At 42.0% G+C, this 16,213-nt stretch overlaps 1 protein-coding gene across 1 annotated transcript in view; it reads left to right on the top strand.

The window, feature by feature from the left end:
• The window catches only part of LOC109629638 (adhesion G protein-coupled receptor A3), a 172,984-nt gene that overhangs the window by 130,772 nt on the left and 25,999 nt on the right, over nucleotides 1-16,213 (top strand). Inside the window, 1 exon segment of the mRNA XM_020087410.2 lies at nucleotides 12,569-12,696. Within this exon segment, the coding sequence (XP_019942969.2) occupies nucleotides 12,569-12,696 (128 nt within the window).

The following is a 16,213-nucleotide window of genomic DNA, read 5'->3' on the forward strand; positions in this document are numbered from 1 at the left end:
AAATTGCATTACGATTGGGGGATGGAGGGATCAGGGAAGAGACTGAGGGAGAGATGTGAGTTAGACATGCTATAGCTTCCTGGGCTGAACATTCCTTCTCTCTCCATCTGTCTCCACTGTATTTGTCGTCATAATGTTATATCACTCGTCTTCTCCTTATCTCCCTGTCCCGGCTTTTCATTGTAGTCCCTGCCACAAGCTGCTTTCTATTAGACGCACCACATAACATACTCTCCATGCATTTATTCTTTGCATGGTTGGCTGCATTCATTCCAGAGCATCCCCCCACCCTCCTTGTTTCTCAACACTGCTGTCACAGGGGGCTAAGTGCCACCACACTTGGACAACGTGGCAGCAACAGTCCAGCACTGGTGACACTCCCTGACAGAGCTGAAAACACCATCATGGCTGGGCCGTTAATGTTTATTTGTTGCTTTTCAGGGAGTCGGTGACGAGACCCCCTCTCCTGCAAACATGCTTTCTATTCCAAAAAGCTCTGTTAACTATGTGGTTTCTATGGATGAAAACAGAGCCATCAAACACCCAACATTACACAGCTGCTTTTTATGCAGTCGGCCAACACCAGAGGGGCTGTTACAGGTTTGTATGGAGGTCATGAAAATGGTGGACAGCAACAGATGTGTGTGTGAGAGCTCTATAAATGCACCGGCTCGGCATCGTTAAGCACCACACAGGCAAATGTAAGCTTATTTACCAGCTGAGACCTCCATTGCCGGAGAGCAATGCGTTCTGATACAGAGGCTGTTTGCATTGTGTTGCTTGCAGTGGCCGGGTTTGCAGTGCATCCTCTCCACCGCACCATCCCCTAGTGTTAACAGAGCAGAACCTGTGAGGGTGCTGCCCTATTCTGATCCATTGTTAGAGGAGAAAAACGGCATTTTCCGGTACAACCTAACGACCGGCAAAGGGAACGAAGAGTGGACCGACGTAATGTATGCTTCCACTCTGTGTGCTGAGCAACGTGCCATCTCAGGGAGCCGAGAACAGAGCGTGAGCTGTGTGTGTAAAAAGGCTGAGGTGTTCCTGGCATGTGCCCTTGTGTGTGCGCCTCCAAGTCTGTGTCTATGAATTTGAGCGTGTGCGTTTGTGCCTGTGCATCTGAACACACAGATCCACAGCCATTGAGCATTCTGTAGTGTGTCGCGATTGGAAGAGATGAGTCACCCCTCTCAGACAACACCTACCAACCATCTCTCTCTCTCTCTCTCTCTCTCTGAGACACATGCACACATACACATATGCAAAGATGATGAGAGAACAGAGCAGCATTTCAGATTTACTCATGTATTCACTTTATAACAAAAAAGACTAACCCTGCTCAAGTGGTTTGTCTCATTGCTGTCTCTTTGCTCTACATTTTACAGTAATCTTCTCTCTGATTTATTTTTATTGATTCATGTGCTCAGACTCAGCAGATGGGAGTTTTTTCTCACAAGTGCGGTGGAGCAGGGCTATAGCTTGGATCTAACGAAACTGGGGGGTTGAGTTCCAATAGCTGGTTTCCTTTTGGATTTGATTCCAGGATGAAAATACACCTCGCTTAAACTCCAAATTAACAAATATCTTCTATCATGCCTTTTTTATTTATTTTTTTAACACAGCACTATCAGGAAACGTTTCTCATTTTTAACTGTCGCTCTTTGTCTCTTGAAGTGACAGATTGTATCAACAGTAGCTAATTAATGGTAATTCTTTAATTAACTTCTCTAAAATGAAAAGTTAGCTATTGTCTAGTAAGCATGCCCTCTAAAAGCTGGTGTCTTTATTGAACACAGATATAGTTTTTTTGATGGAAAAGCAAGATTGCTCAATGATTGGGAATGAGCTGTCATAGTGTCAAGTATTATGCAAAAAAAAATCATCATCACAATTAGCCATTTTTAAATACAGGAACAGTTTGCAAACCAACGTCAGACACACAAATCACATAAAGAAAAAAAACATTTTCATTATGTTTGCGGCCCAGGTGGAAGGACAGATTGTCCATTAATCACAGGATGGCTGATGTGATGTATCTTATGTTCACATGTCCTTGAGCACTCACACTAGACCCCTCGATGGCCAGGCAGGCACTTTGCAATGAGGCATGCACCTCCACCGGTCTGCGAGCATCGGGCAAATTGTAAAGTGATTTGTCAGCCAAGAAACAAAAAGTGCAGCAATTCATCTCACCTCCTCCCTTTTATTGTGTGCATCATAATTGTCAACTGCACAGAATTGATGCTTCTTTTCAGACAAATATTTTTCTGAAATTAGCTGGAGGAGCTGTTTGTGAGAACGAAAATGTCCATGTCAGTTGCTGCAGATATTCTCCAGAGTTTCTCCTGCCAGCCCCAAGGAAACACTCTGGATAATGTCCAGAATGAGCCTTTTGAGAAAACAGCAGGAGACTAATTGGAGGTTTCACTACAGGCAAGTGGGGGCATCGATGACGGTTCTAAAATGATGAACAGAAAACTGAAAAAAACAAAAGGAATACAGATATCTCAGGATGAATTAGAGGTGTCATACATGGAGGATACTGCTGGAGATGAAGATGGCAATTTGGGGAGATGAGATGTGAGTGATTTCGGTGATAGGGGCTGACACCAGTGTCGATACACGTGATCGCTGGAGCAGAATATATACCTCATGTCCGTCCTCTGCCTGCTGTGCAGCCCCTCCCCTGAACACTCCACAGATTTCTGTGTTGCTGTGGAAGTGTCTTGACCTGAGAATCTCCTGCTGCATTGTTCATATGTGAATGGCAATTCCCACTGTGCGAAGATTTTCTGGAGCTCACATCTGCAAACATCCTATGTTTGTTGCAGTACAGAATGTTGCAACTTAGAATGGTATTCTTGTGACATGGGTGATTTATACTTGAGAGGTTGCAGCTACAGATTTCTTCTCAGGCAAGAAACTGAGATCTCCCCTGAATGTCTTGAATGTAAGTAATTCAAAACTAGTTAGAATGATGAAAGATCAAACCAAATAGCTTTTGTGTTCATGAGTATGAAAGGAGGAACCATGCTTGGCAAATCTTTCCTGAATAAATAAAAGAAAGACACTGATTAGAGTCATTCCAGTGTCTGCGCCCTATTTTAAAAAACAGTCTCCTTGCTGCTTTCACATCGGTTCGTATTGATTCATTCTGTTCACAGCAGACTTGAGTATTCACATTTCTTTGTTCCAGTTGTAGAGGAGGGGGTTTGCCTTTTATACGCTCGTACTCTGTTTGTAATGTTGACCAGTGCATGAGGCTCCATTATTTGATAGTCACGCTTTGAATATCTCCACAGAACAGTGATTACAATAACTTCTGTATAGGAATTTGAATAGCCTGAAGCTAAATAAAACACTTCTAATCCGAGTCTCTGGAGAAATTAATGCTAATGAAACAATGGCCCGTTGATGTTTAAGGAGATAAATGCAGCACAACTGATACGGCTACGCCTCAAATGGTGGTGCTCGTCTACAGAGGCTCATCGTCTTTGCAGGGTGATGTTTCCTCATCAGCTCAGAATGTGTGATGATTTGATGGATGTGCGCTCGATTCCATGGGATTTGATTGCTCATTTCACGGCGGGCTTTGTTTGCCTCCGCTGTTGAACGCTCACAGGTCGAGGTGCTGATTGCGAGCGGGACTGTATCTCAAAGCCACGAGCTGAGTGACAGCCACAAGGCTCAGCTGAAACATTGACGACCGGCGTTAATGGGGCATGGACATTTCTCTGAGTGTTGTCAAGTCCGGAGGTTATTTGGTCCCGCCACTGTCCTGTCTCACTCTGTTATCCAGCGGTGTACGGGCAGGCCAGAGCGGGTTTGATTTGCACATTCACGCCGGTTCTGTTCCAGCCCTCGCACAGCCACTCAAGGATGATAAAATACAGTGCTGGATGGGAGCTAGGAGCCCGGTGCCCGCAGGCTGTTCACTAGAGGATTTTAATTTTGTTTTTCTCTCACTCCCTTTCTCTTCCCTCTCTCCCACAGTGTTTGTGCATTCTTGCGTGCACCAATGTGATTACAACAGGGAAAGGAGTACATTTGTGAGGACATATGTCACAGATTGGCTTACAGATTCTGCTGCTGCAGCAGCATCAATTAAAAACAAAATGCATTAAATTTGCAAGAGTCTGGGAATTGTTTGCTCGTAGGCTCCACAGGTTGTGCAACTCATCATTATAACCAATCACTGGGCTAAAACAAGACTCAAAGCCTGTAAGTCCTCTCAGATCAGCGGCGTGTTTGTTCCGTTTTATTTTGCAGGCCTGATAACCTTGCACCCACTATGCCTGCGCTCGGAGATTATGGATCAAGTTTAATTGACTCTGGTAATCTGATTTTGGCATGGGGGAGGGAGGATCCCGGATTAAAGTTGTAACTACAACACAAGCAGGGGATTGGTGGCCTGTTTAGCTGCTGAGGCTGGGGAACAATGAAGGCATGTTTAGACATAACATGCCAGTTCCAAATCCAGAATAGGACAGGCCCTGTATGGTGATAGTGTTGCCTGGCTAAACTGTACTGTCAAAGGCTTGTCCACATCGCCCTGCCTCACAGATACAGTAATATTGTGGCCACGGTGCTGTGATGTAATATGATAGCGATAATGACAATAACTGGATTAGAGGAATCACATTTGAAGCTGGCTGCTCATGTCCCAAGTTTACGCTCTGCTCTTGGCTTCTGGAAGAAAAGAGTAGTTCAGAGCATGCTGCAAGCTACGCCACTGGCTTATCGGTCCCCATGACAGGTCAACAACTACTGCAACGTTACAGTCTGTATCTATCTTTGAAGAGATCCTGCTCACTTACATGTGTTTTTGAGCTGTCAACTAAATGATATGACTGTTCCTTGATGAAATACATAATGCTGGTTTTGTGGGGGGCCACTGTATTTTATCAATTTCCAGGAAGAAACACCTCAAAATTTAGGGATGAAGTAATGATAAGATCAGATATGATAATCCTTTATTGGTCCCACGGTGCGTATATTTGCAAAGTCAAAGCAGCAATAGGGAAGTCAAAAATAAACATTAGTGAAGTAATAATAAGTAGCATGCAATACTTATAATGAAAAGAGATACAAAAAAATATAAATGTGTGAACATTTGTACAGTGAAATGGTTGCACTTTAATAGCCAGGAGTCCTTGTAAAGCTCCTGTGTAGCAGACAATAAGAGACATAGATGAAAATCTGCGCATGCTTTTAAGAACATGGTCGATGATAATAACAGCAGTAGTGAAAAGCTGTGGTGCACTGAGTCAGTCTTCAGAATAACTACACCACATTCATCCCACTCAAGCCTTCTCCTCTGATATGCGCTGCAGCAGTTTGCCCCACATCAACCCCGGAGCATAAGCACTGCCTCTTGGAGCCAACAATTTGTTCGGGGCACCCAGTTGTATGCCTCGCCATTTTTCTTTGGGTCAATCAATCTGCTGAAAGGGACAGACTCCCTTCATCATTCCTCCTTTTGTTCCCCTCCCATTCTCTCCTGCAGCCCAGCTAAAGGTCTTTTTGTAACCTTTATTTGTCCGGAGAAGGGTTCTGCTGAGCATGCATGCTCTATTCCAGCTTCGCCCTTCATTTTTATACAGTTCTCCTCTATCGTATGTGCTGCCCCATAAAATGGCAGTTCCTCTGCTGCTGGCCAGCAAACAGCTGCTCAGCACCTTGCACAAGGGTACCTGTGTAGTTGTAGAGGAAAGGTTGTTATTCATTCAGCCAGAATGGTTCTCTCAGCCTTCTCTTCTCAAACCTGGAGGGCACTGCTGTCCTTCTTTGTCTGGAAGAAAAGCTGTCTGGTCCATGAGCTCTTCTGCCTGAAATGATTGTCAAAAAATAGGATAAAATAGTTTTTGTGTTCCTGTTTTGTCCATATTTGTCTGCTATATATTGTACTGGATTGTTGTTATCATATCAATATACAAAATGAAAGGAATTATGATTACAATTTTGGCCTAAAAGGTGTCAACAGTGACAGACTTTAAAAAAAAAATATATATATATATATAGTCTAGTCTTCATAGCCTCTAGTCTGCTTATGTGTGCAATGCCTTTCCTAGAGTTTTACTTTAGAAACACTTCAATATATATCATGTCAAGCCCATCGGCTATCCCCTGGGGCTTCTGGTGTAGACAGCAGACATCTGGGCCAAGACTTGAATGTCTTCCGTTCACTGTACACAGCTTAGGGTCCACACAGTTTCTTATCACACAAGTCAAATGTTTCTCTGCACGAAACAGAAACAGCAAAGCTTTCTGTTGGTATTTTAGGTCCAAACGACATTTACGCTAATCTCTATTAACAGCTTCCTCCATTTGAATGCAGATCATTTGAAAAGCTGATGCAGCTGATGCTTTTTAGCTTTTGTTCTCCACACAGACTGTTTACCTGCGGGCAAGCCAAGCCTTCCAAATGTGATTGGTCAAACTAGAAACAGAAAGCTCCCAGCCCCAAAACTCTGTCTTTCACATACAGATTCTGCATATTCACATGCAAAATAACTAAAGTAAGATACTTACTCTCTCCCAAACCAACCCCAAAATCTATCATTTCACAATCAAATAATCTGCCATTTTTTAAAATTCATTTGTTGATTGTTCTATCAAATGTCAAACATAATTGAATAAATGGTATTTTATTTTTATCACATATTCAAACAGCTTGTTTTTGCCTACTATCCAAACGACATTGATAATTTTACTAATATAGAAGACTAAGAACTGAGAAGTTAAACCAGTAGAGTTAATGACAGTGTGTATGAAAAAGTAAAATAATAAGTGTGTTACTGTCAGATATCTATCAGAATAAAAATGAATTACTTTTAGAATTAATTCCAAATGAATACTGCATTTTAAAACACTGGGTCTCAGAAGTCTCTGTACAGTTGACTGAAGAACGTGTGGATGAATCTAGTGTTAATATCACCCCCAGCAGGAAAGCCAGACCTCAGCAGGCCCCGTGTGTGAATTACCTGTCCCGCTGTTCAGATATGAACACCTTTCCTGCGTCTGCAGCTTTAGTCACACCTGACTTTTAGCTCTATTATCAACAGCTCAGCACAGATGGACGTGTCAGAGTCTGTCTTGGTTCAGCCCGGGATGCTGGGAACAGTACATTCTGTTGTTAGCCAGGCATTTTGGCTTTTAATCAGTATCCAATTTGCATGGTACTCACTCTAAATGTGTTTCAAGGATCGAGCCCATTCACAGTTAGAAAGATAACAAATTAAGGATGCTCCAAAACGCCAGCCTGCATGCTAAAACTGCTTCATTTTGGACTTTTAGTGTTACTTTAGTGTTACCTCTGCACAATGCAGTGTTTGACATAAATGAATGAGCTGAAAGATTGAAAGTAATAATAATAATAATAATTAAAAGCTGTCTGCCACATGCCAACACACTGCAGCCATACGTTTTTTTTGTGAGTGAACACTGAGAGTCATGCCGTCTTGTGGATTCTGAGAAAAGCAGCCCAGCTCACAGCTGTGAGCTGCAGAGCTGTATGCGTTGAGGTGAGAAATGGTTAAGGCGGCTGACATTCTCAGGCAGCATTATAAGCGCAGCGTTGATGATAATACTTCCCAGGAGAACATTTGACTTCCTCCCTAACACCTAGGGCCATTTAACTGTAGCTGCCGTCGCTCATCATGTGCAGCTTAGCATCGCATCAAACTGTTCAATATGTCTGAGCATGATTTAGTTTTTACTGATGCAGTAACGGATTCCCTCTGAAATGTTTTTCCCTTTGACCTTTAGTTAACTCGATGTTCATGTGGGGTTATTCTTTCCGTGATCTGAACTCCAATGAAGTGCTACTCTCTACTCTTTAAGTATATAAATCAGCTTACGGACTTAAAAGCTTCATTTCAGCTGGATTTCTTGCTGGTGCTTCAAGCCGTGATTTTTTTTTTTTTTTTTTAGCAACATCAATTAATTGAGCTGTAATTAACACCAGCTTTCATTGTCCTGCTTTGACATGGCTCCGAGGACAAATACAAACTTTATAATTCCCTGTAAATCTGTAACTGCCAAATTATGTGTGGCTGTTTACGATGTTGGAATGTGTTTGTCACGTTTTGCTTTTACCCAAAAGGCCAGCTCGCTCAGTGCTCCTCTTTCTTTCTTTTTTTTTTTGTACCTCTTTCTGTGTGCTACTCAAAACGTGGTGCTTTTTATTGCTCGTTTTTAATTGCAGTTCTCTCTTCATCCCTCCCTCTTTGACTCCCTGTACAAGCTACGAGCTGCAATGTCATAAATGTCTGCAATTTTAAATATCTATCATGCTGATTTTTCTTCCAGCACTTTGCACTTCAGCAGGAATTGTTCTTTGGAGATATTATAGCTGGTACTACAGCTGCTGTAGTCGACCACTGGCATGGTGATGTGGTCGATGAGTTGGAAATAAAGTTTTATTATTAGTCTCCAATGGGGCTGCTATGCTGTTGTATATATACAAATCACCTGCTTCCTGGTCAACTTGCTCTATCAGGGTTTGTTTGGGGAGGGGTTCTAGTGAAGGATCTTTTCTGGTCTTAATGACGACTTAAACTGTTTTATAGTACAAATCACATTCACCCATTTCCACAACATTTCCATCCACACATTGACACACTCATCAGGGGCAATGTGTGGAACCTCCAACCTTCTAAATTCAGGTCTGAAAGAAACCCAATGCATCCTGAGATCCGATCACTCAGACCACTCAGAGGTGGTCTGGTATGCATGTGGGTACATTTTTTTTGCTGGGTGAATGCAAATGTGATCTGCAGCTCATGTGAAAGGCAGCGTACTCAGCCGACGTCCTCTGAACAGCGACAGATTTGTACGCTTCTCAGTGTTTGTTTACATATAGAGCGGGAAAGCGAGATCTGATCAGGCTTGGTCACAAGAGACACATTCAGGACATATTTTAATGTCAGGTGTGAACACACATATTTAACGCCAGCCACGTGTGATCGGATCCCTCAGGACGGATGTTAACACCAGGTCTGAAGACGGCCTTTGAGAGAGGGTTCATTGTTGGGGCATGGATGCCAGAGTGTCTGTCACATATACTGCTCAACTGTGTTTGTGTGCATTTCACGGGAAAGATCATGGTGATGGTGGCATGTGCTTTAGTGTGATATGTAAAGAAAAACACAAGAGCAAACTGTGAATGTCAGTGCACGACGTGATTAGACTGTGTCAGCAAGAACAGTGCGTTTACATTAATGTTAATAAAGTGGTGCTGCAGTGCATAGACGTCTTATTGCAAAGATGAATGCACATCTGAGAGTTCAGTGGTGCAAAAGCCACAGACGCTGGTCTACAGAGATGTGAAAATGATATGGTCAGATGAGTCATGCTGAAGTTGAGGCCTGACTGCTTAACCCCTACAGTGAGGGGATCAGTGGCTCTGTTATGCTGTGTGTGTGTGTGTGTGTGTGTGTGTGTGTGTGTGTGTGTGTGTGTGTGTGTGTGTGGCGGGGGGGGGGGGGGGGGGGGACATGGTTTGGGTCTACTGCAAATCAATGCAGAGCTTTCCTCTGTGATTGTCTTCATCCCATGTTGTACCATTTCTGTCCTGTTATGATTGGTTTCCCCCAGGATGTCAATACCGCCATCAACACGGGGCACGAGGGGGGTCACTGAATGATTTGATGAGTATAAAATTGCGTGAATTGTACGCGCCATCATTAAAACACCAAATGAGGGGACCTCTTTTTCTTCCAGTGGAGTTCCAGAGGCTAAAGGCTAAAGAAGACGATCCGGATGAACATGTCGGTCCAGCACTCTACATAAGCCGGCAAATGTTTGGAAAATTGAACATTTTTCCTTTTACATATGAAGAACACAGTAGAAGATTGTGTGGGTCAGATTCGTACACAACAACAGGAAAATGTCCAGAACATTCAAGACTCTAGTTAGAGAGTTCAGTAGGCAGGACAGGATGTATAGTTTCCGCTGCAGAAATCACGTTTTTGTTCACATCAAATCGACACAGTGTCCGCCCTTATCCCCGAAAGCTTTCAGATCTCATTGTCTATCCAAGTTGACATCTTCATGTGTATTTTCCATGTGTATGAAACTGAGATATTTGTATTATTTGTATTTACTTTCAGTTTTGCGTCTTACACTCACTCGTTGTATCCTCACACAAACATTTTACAAACATTTTACCAGGGGGCTGGCAGGAAAGGTTTGGCTAAATGTCAAGAGCAACTGACAGGGAAATTTGCACTCTCACACTCGGCCCCTCCGGAAATTCCTGGAAAATTAAATGCATGTATGAATGCAGTGGCAGACATTGTGTGTTGTTTTTTGTTGTTTTTGGTGAACTGGAAAAAGGCTCCAGGATGGATGGATGGATGGTTACAGTAAATGATGTGGGTCACTGGCAAATAAAATGCAAATGCATTTTAAGAATGCACAAAGACTCAGTATCCAACAATCCTCAGAAAGGAAGAGATCTCTGGGAGGTAGCACAACAACATCAGAGCGTTGACTGCTTGTAACTCTAAAAGTGGCCATAAAGATTTTGCAAATGTCTTCATAACTTTTTTATTTCACATCCTTTTTCCTCCTTAAACACACAGAAAGATCTTATTATACTCAGCGATGAGTTCTGGGGCTGAGTGTCTCTACCACACACTCTGCTGCTCCACATCTCCCCAGCGTCCTGTCCCCCAAATCATTCATTTCATCTCGGGCCACTGCTTTACAACTGTGCTTATAAAAGCTCAGTTGAAGGTTGCGACCCCTCACAGGCCCCGACAGGCTCATCAGCCTTTGGATAAACAGCGAGAGTGAAATATCCCACTCGGCTACTCAACGAGACAATGATGGAGTCAGACAGCGTGTATGCGGATCACTCTCGCAGACGCAAACTCGCGCAGAGCTGCTGGGGTTATATGGAGATAAGGTGCGCTTTATTTAGCAGCGTCAACACGACGGCGGCAAAATGTGTGACGTCACTGCGGGCTGTGCACCTGCCTGTGGCACCGAGCTGAGAGAGGGCGGTCGAGTGCATGAGGAGCGAGTGTGCAGATTTTACAATAGCTTCCTTTGTCTCTTAATACAAAGCGTACAGACACAGTGATAAACTGAAATATTAAAAAGTTGTCTGTGCTCTGAGTTTACTGTAAGAGACTTGAACTCAGAATAAATTACAAAGCAAATCGACCGTGACGTTGATAAGGTTTTAATGAGTGTCTGTTAACAATGTGTCTTTTTAGAGCCACTAAAAGCGACTTAAGTTTCTTTTCATTCTTTTTCTTTTTCACTGGCTCCCATCCAGTTTTGTTTTCCTCTTTTTGTTGGCAGGAGGGAAGTTCACGCTATTGTTGTGTTCAGAGGCTCCGGCTAAGAGTGTCAGCTAATGCCTGAAATGCAGAAAGTAAATACAGGGGGGAGACTATTCACTTGACAGGGTTGTTGCTCTTTTCTGCTCATTGGACAGCTTTCTAACCAGAGACATTTCCCTGACGTCCATTTTGAATTTCGCTTGCATATGTCATCTGCGCACTATAGGCTACTGTGCCTGTCAGTGTTGTTCGTGAATGTGCTTAAAGAGCACCCTTCATTGAACGTTCATATATATTTGGTGAACGGTGGACTGACGGATCAGTTGCTGAACGTGAGCGTTGTTCACTCTCACAGGACTGAATGACCCCCGTGTTTTACGACATAGTAAAATGATAGATGTAACACTTTAATTGTGAATATCCACTTTCAAATCATCCAGTCCACCCAAACCTCCAACAATCCACAGCACAACATCTTAACATTATCTGTGCCACGTTTTGTTCTCATAAAGTAAAGCAGTGCAGAGTGGGAGAGGTTTTAATAGGGAGAGAAGAAGAACAACAGGTATGCACCTTGGAGTTGTTTCAATATGACACAGATGCATTGGATTAGCAGCTTTAGCAGTACCTGTATTTTCTGCTCTTGTTTGGATGCTGGTTTGTTGAGTGTTTGTTTTAGAAATACAAGAAATATACCATTGGACTCTATGGAATCTGGTCCTTGTGTTGATAGCATGAATGTACCAGGCTTTGTGGACATGTATAGTTTGTGTTTGTTTGACATACTGCTGATTTAGTTGCTTGGTGTTTGAAATGTGTTTGGTTTAAGTAAAAATGATTATGGGCATTAGCCGAGCTTCAGCCTGTTGTAATGAGGTATAGCATGTCCACATTGACAAATTGTATTTTCCTATAAGTTACTTCTGCAGCGTGTGTAATGTCCACTGGGTCACTGGTTTCAAGAGGTTCAAAAATGGAAGATGTGAGCGTGAACCAGCGGGTTATGGGAATTTAGTTCAAAATTCTAAATTGTGAACTATGAACGTAAATTTCTTCACTTACATTTTTTATGAACTGAACTTCAGGCTCGTTTTAAATGTGAACAACATTATTGCCTGTTCATCTGGAGAGCTCATTGTCATTGTCTGGGATTGATTGTTGAAAATGCTGTCACTAACCAGGTTCTTGCTCACTGATTATTTTTATAATACTCTATTCATGATGGCTCTTTCTCATCCGCTCTTCTCCCCTCTCTATTTTTGTTTCTACCTCAGGATCTGAAGAAGGTGCTGTCTTTCCCCCCTTACCCTGGGGAGTTTTTGCACCCGGTCGTGTATGCCTGCACGGCGGTCATGTTGCTCTGCCTCTTCGCCTCCATCATCACGTACATAGTGCACCACAGGTAAGGATAAATAAACATTTAAACCTTTCGTGTCATAAATTCAAATCACAGCTCCAAAACTTCACATCCACCTCTGGACATTTAGGCAGATGCTTATGTAATCGCCTCATTTGTCGCCGTTTTTTTTACCTTCGTGGTTTTACAATTTTTGACTCCTCCGCCACAGATCCTGAGCTGACTGTGATGTGAATCAGATGCTCCAGGCAGGCGCGTAAAGCACTGCAGCCTGTCTGACTAAGAGGATCTAAAGCACAAAGAAGTGTGTGTGTGTGTGTGTGTGTGTGTGTGTGTGTGTGTTTTAGACAGACAGCATAATAAATATATGCCTCTTATGGATTTCTATGGGTTACTTAGGCCACCTTTGTTTGTTTTATTCCATATGGAGATGAGAACAACCAATGCACAGAGTGGCTCCTGTGGCTTCGCACTGTGGCATTTGTCTGCTCCACTTAAGTTCATCTGCCGTGGATGCTGTTAAACCAGGAAGGAGCCTGCGCTGCGTATTATTACAGCACACCAATTTATCGTCTGTTGTTCTTACAGAGCATCTGTCACTTTAACATGTCCGTGGCATTAATGTGGTATTATTGTATTAGCTTCCCATCCATTTTAATATAAAAGATAAAGGAAATGTCACAAATGTCACATTTTCATTTAAAATATGAAAGATAGTATTGTGTTATTGTAAGAATAACACAGCTACCTGATTTTTAACTGAGTTCTTCACACTTAAATCTTTGGATTGTCTATGTTTCCTTGTCCGTGCTGTGTCTAGAGCACAACATTTATGAAAGGCGCCGCAGCATTTGCTATTAACATCCATCTGTGACACAGGGGACAAAGACAGGGAGTGTTCCTCTGCAGTCAGACAGCGATGACAGCATCCAAGCAGCAACATCACTTTCTGTCGTCTAGCGTTGCAGCACTGACTGAAGTAAAGATTGCGAGCCACGGCACAGGCACAAGCAATTTCAAAATTGCAGAGGATTAAGATTTTTAGTTTGAGCTGAAATGTCAACCGTTTCCAATCACCCGTGGACGTTCTGGTGTTTGTGCAAAATTAATGGCCTCAAAATCAATTTTTATGACATTGTTAAACTCGCACAAACATTTAAAGACACGTGGTGAAGAAAAGTGCTAAAAACCCTTGAATGAATCTTTAGCTGTTATAGATGCTGAACTGTATTGGTTGTAAAGCAATGTGATTATGAGTATTGATTTGTTAATTTTAACATGTATTTTACTAGACTGTCAAACATCTTACAAAGTGAGAAACAAGATTTATTTTGCAATATTACATCTAGCATCTTAAAACTTTATTTCTTTGAAACTATATATTACAACCGCCATACATACATTCACCCAATTGGTGAAGTGTGTGTGTCTTCAATATTTTTTTACGCATTAGACCATGCACTGATGCCCTGTTGCTGTTTGGCCAAATCTATTTATAGACGTAGGCTTTGTCTACACCACTTACAGATATTTTCCTCTTCATTTAAAAACAATTCTCCTTCATTTTACATTTTACAATTTCTGTCCAGATGAGAAACATAAATTGACTACAAACGGTCCAACAAGCATGCTGAGCCATTAAATACCAGAGAATAACACTGGGCCTCATTCACCAATGTCTTCTTAAAATTGTGCTTAAGATGTAAGAAAACTCTACGTCAGATTCATGACACACATTCTTAAACTGCAGAATAGTACCTGTCTTCTTAAATAGGTGAACGTCATGTCTTTGTATGTTCCTAATTTGCATAAGTAAAGCCCCACCAATGGCCATAAAAGGGCATGCAACTTCATATCCCTCCATAGATAATCGTAACAGAGTCCAGGTTTATGGTCCTCTGCCTGCAGCTGTGTCTTAATTCCTGAACAGCTGCTTATTTCTGTATTGACTGTGTTACCTTCACTGAATGCACAAAACCTTTTGGCTGTCTGAACTCTTCTGCTATTGCCAGTCTGCTGGATTTAGGCTCTCCATCTCATCACCACTAATGAAAAAAAAAAACATTCAGTTTATGATCTGTTGTCAGATGTTCCCTTTATGTCAGTGTTCTAATCATCATTATGTCATTTACTTTGATATTGCTCAGTTGATGACACATCTGTGAGCGTGGAGGAGAATGATCTGGGACCTGGATAAACATACAACAGAGGGCTCCAGCTAACATATCCGGGTTTGTTTAAACCTGCTAATGGATTATCTAGGTTTCAGAAACCAGGATTTGGGTTTTACATTGCTAGCCCATAAATGGAGTACTTCAAAAACCTGATCATAGCCAGGATCCATATGTAAACACACACATTTATCAAGAGATGCTCAAATCATAATTCTGGTCCAAACTGGAGCGGGAACAAGCTTTTATAGAGCTTCTGGTGTCTGTCTCTCACATGGGAGGGTTAGAGTTTTTTTTTTTTCTTTCTTTCAGTGACGCTCATATGAACAAACTCCAGCTCATCCTCCTCTTTCACACCTCCCTCCACACACTCCTCAGCTCTGCTACACATCTCTGTTTAGTAACACTCCAGTTGTGTAGTATCACTCCTGATGACTGACAGTATCCAAGCAGTCAAGCGCCGGCACTATGCGTTAAATGGGCAGAACACAAGGGAGGTGTGCTCGAAGAACAGGCACAGTATTGAGTGCATGTTTGAATTTGTCACTTTCTCACTTCAGCCTCGCTGACACTTAAACACAGGCGCTAATGTGTTCACTCAGGATTTGGTTCTTTGTCAGACAGCAAGTTGTGCAGAACATACAGTAATGGTGATCTTTGAACCCAGTGAATACAGTGGAGCAATCTGTGTCACAAGTGATCTCATTCATATAGTTCTGGATTTACAGGAACTGAATTTTTCCAAGTAACCATTGATGTACACCAAGGTTAAATCCACTTGTTGAGTCATGTTAAAGGGCAATTCTTAGAACTCACACTAAGGAACAAAAAACTAGTGGAGTTAAATACATGTGGGGGAATCTTAAATGAATTGATCCCAAAGGAAGATTAAAAAAACCCATCAGAAATGAAAAATGAAAATGTTTTCTTTGCTTTACTCTTTATATATTGTCACAGTTATAATGAATCAACCATAATCAAGTCTTTAATTAAAGGGAGCAGCCTCAGGCGTATATGGATAATAATGGCTGCCAACATATGTTCAGTGAAAAAAGTGGACATAAGAACACAAGAGGATAATTTAGTCTTTGTCTCAGTCTCATAGCTCTTATCGGTGTGGCTTCCAGCGCAGTATGTTCCAAATATCAGACAGATCGCCAGCCACGAAAAACAGTCTATTTCGAGTTGGTGGAGACCAAAGCAGAACTAAAAATACAAGGCTTTGGGGTTTTTGGTTGGTTGGTCAAGAAATAATCCATTAAACTTCAGCGCAGATCTGCACAAATGGGCTGATTAAGGACATTTTATCACTAAAGATGACATTATGTTTTTTTCACACTTTTCATTGATGTCGAAAATAATAATTAATAGGTCTTAAAGAAAAAAAAAAT

The sequence above is a fragment of the Paralichthys olivaceus genome, chromosome 14, assembly GCF_024713975.1.
Source record: "Paralichthys olivaceus isolate ysfri-2021 chromosome 14, ASM2471397v2, whole genome shotgun sequence".
Classification (NCBI taxonomy): Eukaryota; Metazoa; Chordata; class Actinopteri; order Pleuronectiformes; family Paralichthyidae; genus Paralichthys; species Paralichthys olivaceus.